The sequence below is a fragment of the Hibiscus syriacus genome, unplaced genomic scaffold, assembly GCF_006381635.1.
Source record: "Hibiscus syriacus cultivar Baekdansim isolate YM2019G1 unplaced genomic scaffold, ASM638163v2 tig00112159_pilon, whole genome shotgun sequence".
Taxonomy (NCBI): Eukaryota; Viridiplantae; Streptophyta; class Magnoliopsida; order Malvales; family Malvaceae; genus Hibiscus; species Hibiscus syriacus.
The window spans coordinates 1,411,551-1,415,792 of NW_024063263.1; the positions used below are offsets into that span (position 1 = coordinate 1,411,551).

At 36.1% G+C, this 4,242-nt stretch overlaps 1 protein-coding gene across 1 annotated transcript; it reads left to right on the top strand.

The window, feature by feature from the left end:
* Positions 1–366: 366 nt before the first annotated feature.
* On the top strand, positions 367–2,514 carry LOC120175064. The gene is made up of 2 exons (XM_039181767.1): positions 367–747; positions 1,391–2,514. The coding sequence occupies exons 1-2, from the start codon at positions 438–440 to the stop codon at positions 2,347–2,349; spliced, it is 1,269 nt and encodes a 422-aa protein (XP_039037698.1). The 5' UTR covers positions 367–437; the 3' UTR covers positions 2,350–2,514.
* Positions 2,515–4,242: the final 1,728 nt, after the last annotated feature.

Genomic DNA, 4,242 nt, shown 5'->3' on the forward strand with positions numbered 1-4,242 from the left:
TTTTCACCGGGAAGCAAGATAAGGATGATACCGAGGACGGTGGAGAATTGGAGATTATGCCTGGCCGCCGTAGATGAATTAACGGCGGCGAGAGCGAGAGCGAGCGGCTGTTGTTTCATCCTTCTCACCATCTTCATCGTGCGAGAATTGTGTTCACGAAACAAAGAAAAGATACAAGTTTATTCAAATAAACGCGTGTTAGTCGGGACCATCTCCACCTAAGATGCGTTTAAAGTGAAAAAGAAAAAGTTCACAAAGAAGATTTGGTTGGATTTACCTGAGACATTACCGACCATCTCCACCTAACACGCGTTTAAAGTGAAAAAGAAAAGTCAACAAAGAAAATTTGGTTGGATTTACCCCCATCCCTCTCTTTACTAAATTTTCTGATCGGCATACTTGAAGCAACCGTGTTTTTTCCTCAAACTACTAAATCTATGGCTGCGATAGAAAACGATACTGTTCAACCTCATTCCGATATTGTTTCCGGTTCTGATCTGTTCATCTCTTTGCTTACCAATGTTCTTCCAAGTTTTTCTGATCTGTCTCAACACCAACTTGATGAACTCCGCCGGGAATTTTCCGGTTTATTACCTGCACATCGTCGTTTCGTCCTTAATGCCCTTCGTGATCCAGAACTAACTCGTTTTCGCTTCCTCAGTGACATTGGGGGTCATCCAGATCCTCACGAAGTAGTCTCTGATCTGCTTGCGTATGAATATGCTAAACTCGAAGCCATGGAGAAAGGTATGTATGAATTTGAATTGCAATTACTTAGCGGTTAGATGCTTTACGATTTTGAATTTGTATTCTCTTTTGCCACAATTGAAGAATTGATCATTTGATGATTGAAGTTTTAGGATGTTTACTATTTCCTCCTGCTGCCTTGAATTTTGATATGCCCTAGCATAGTCTATCACTCTAGCCATTTCTTTTTCTGGGGTTTATTAGTTAACAACTTTTCTGACGTTAACAAGCAGTGCTTAAAAAACCAGTGCTGCCTATTGTAACGAAACCTCTATGCTTGTGTTTATTGTGTTCAATTTATGTGATTAAGAGCAGGGTTTCAAATCGTGGTCGCGGTCGCGTTTTCGGTTATTTCGGATTTACCGTGATTGCGGCCGTCGCGGGCGCTATTGCGGTCGTCGCGGACGCTATTGCGGCCGTCGCGGGTAACTCGGACGGCGGCGAAACCGCTATATCGCGGCCGAAATTACGGTCGCGGACCGTTTTTTGAAACCCTGATTAAGAGGTCATATCCTACAGTTTTGAGTTTGAATTCTTACATCTACAGACCCTTCCCTTTTTCTTATGCTGCAATCTCCTTCGTAATTGATATATTAACAAAATCATGCAACATTACTAATTTTCCATTGATATTATTGTACAGAGCTTTTCGGCGACTGTGTTCCCCTTTTACCCGATCCTTCTGGTTATGACTTTGGTACTTCTGCACATCCATTGAAAGGCAACCCTGTTCACCTTTTACCCTATCCTTTTGGTTATGACTTTGGTACTTGTGCACCTCCATATCCATTGAAGGGCAACCCTGTTCACCTTTTACCCGATCCTTCTAGTTGTGACTTTGGTACTTATGCGCCTCCATATCCATTGAAGGGCAACCCTGTTCACCTTTTACCCGATCCTTCTGGTTATGACTTTGGTACTTATGCACATCCATTGAAAGACAACGGAGGTCTGATAAGGGATATAGGGGGAAACTGGAAGTTTGCAAGGGATCATCAAACATGGTGTAAGGCATTAATTGCAATCGATACTGGCGTAATCATTGCTTTGATTTCCAAGTCTATAGGCACCAACCCGAAATCACTTCCAACCGAAATTATTGAATCATTTGCTGCATGTTGTGCTGTTGTTGGCTTCTCCACTAGCTTAACTGGGCTGTACATAAGCACCAATAAACCAAAGCTGTTACCATTTGGTTGTGACCCTGATGTTTTGACCCACAAGATGGGAATTGTGGCGGGACTTGCCACAGCCTTTGGGTTCACAGCAGGCGTGCTCTTGCTCTTGCCAAACAACTTATTCCGAGGGATAACAATGGCGGTGGCTTGTCTAGCGGTCACAATCCCAATCTTCATCAAATTTCGGACATCTTATGGCAAAGCTGCAAATGATCGACTTCAGAGTGAAGGTGCAGATATTCATTCATCTGGAGAATCTGCAAACGATCCACTTCCAAGACAATTTGGAGAATCTGCAAACGATCCACTTCCAAGACAATTTGGAGAAGCTGCAAACGATACATTTCTAAAGGAAGGTGCAGATGTTCCATTTGGGGAAGCTGCAAACAATCCGTATACCATGCAAGGTGCAGAGATGGTCTAAATGTTTAGAACCATCGTAAATAAGTAATAGCATCTTACTATCTTCTCAAGATTAGAAAGGCATGCTGATTTACTTTGTGAGAAACCTATCAGCATCAATTTGGGTTTGAATATTTAATCATGATTTCAATTTGGTTCTTGGTGTATATGATTTATCATTTTCTTCTGTTGCTAGGTAAATGAATTTCCTATGAGTTCATAATTAGGCTTAATACAAAACCATACTTAAACTATGTCTCGAAAAATATTTTAGTCCCTAAAGAATTTTTTTGCTGAAAATAAGTGCGTAACGTTTTTTTCATTACTATTTTAGGTGTTCGGATGATCACTGCCGTTAAAAGATGCCATTAAGTAACACACGTCACATTATAGTATTTTTGATTTTTTTTAAATATTTTATACTAAAAAATTAAAAAAAAAACACACAGCACAGCACAATTGTTTCTCCCACCCCTTACCTCTCTCTTTTCTCTCTTCTCCCCTTCCACTGTCACTACCAAAGACCAACTGTCATGGCTGATTAAACGGCAAACGACGGACCACCACGTCCGATCAAATAGTCGATTATCACTATTAATATAAAGGGTTTTTATGGTTTCAAAACCCTAAAACAAAAATTTTCAATTACACCATTTTTAGGTGTTCAATTGGATGGGAAAGCATGGGGGGTTTTATTCGTGGATGGTTGGTCGGTCACACGCCGTTGGGTTTCGGCCGATTGACGGTGTTGATTGATGGTGTTAATAGCGATCGACGATGACAAAGAGATTAAAATTTTTGGTTTTTTTTAAGATTTGAACAAAAAAACTTAAAATTTTAAATTAATTTTTTTTTATTTTAAATAAAAAAATCAAAATTACCAAAACGTGACATTTAATGACGATTGACATCGAACACCTAAAAATGTAATGAAAAAAACGTTAAACACCTATTTTTAACAAAAAAATTGAAATACTAAAACATTTTTCGAAACATAATTTACTCACTTATTTTCGTATTAAGCCTTATCATCACTGCAAATATAGCAAAGTAAGAGTTGCAATGTTTACTCAAATGTTTTTTTTGTATCCGTTTTAGTGTTTTTTCAAGTCAAAACATTTATCATCGTATTTTTTTGGGATAAAATACACTTAAAAGTCACTTACTTACGTTACGTGACAAGTAACATTTTTTTTACCGACAAGTAACATTATTTTTACAACAATAAGTTGGTTTAATGAAATAAGAATTTAGATCCTTAAATAAATTAGCGAATAAAGTAAATTGGGTTGAGAGGATCGACTCCATAATAAGTCTATGTAAAATTTGATCCGAATTAATTGATTAATAGAGATCTGATACAAATGATTAAATAAAAAAAATATTATTTAAACATTCAAATTCAATCACTCAATTAAAATATTACTATAGACATATTACTGATCACAAAAGTAACTAACCTGAAATATAATTTGCCTAAAGTTTTCTTATAAATTCTTGCTTTGTATTTTGTACATAAGAATAGATGATTTATTGGATCGGGTATTATATGAAAAACTCAGACACAGATCAAACAGATCGAACATTTGGTTTGCAGTGCCATTGACGGATCTAGAAAAATATTATTGGTTGGGTCAATATAAATATAATAAAAATAATCTAATAAGAGTATAATTTACATATATAATCTTTCAATTTAAAAAATTAATAACAACTAAAATTAGTATAGCTAAATGTTACAAAAAAAAAATTATGTAAAAAAATATAGAGTCTGAAATATAATATTTTCATCAATTAAGATGAACTCTCATCATCATAGAACTAAACTCATTTATAACCGAGATAAAAAATATTGAATAATTATAATTGATTAAAATATGATATGATGGGTGCCTTTTAAATTTTTATTATAATA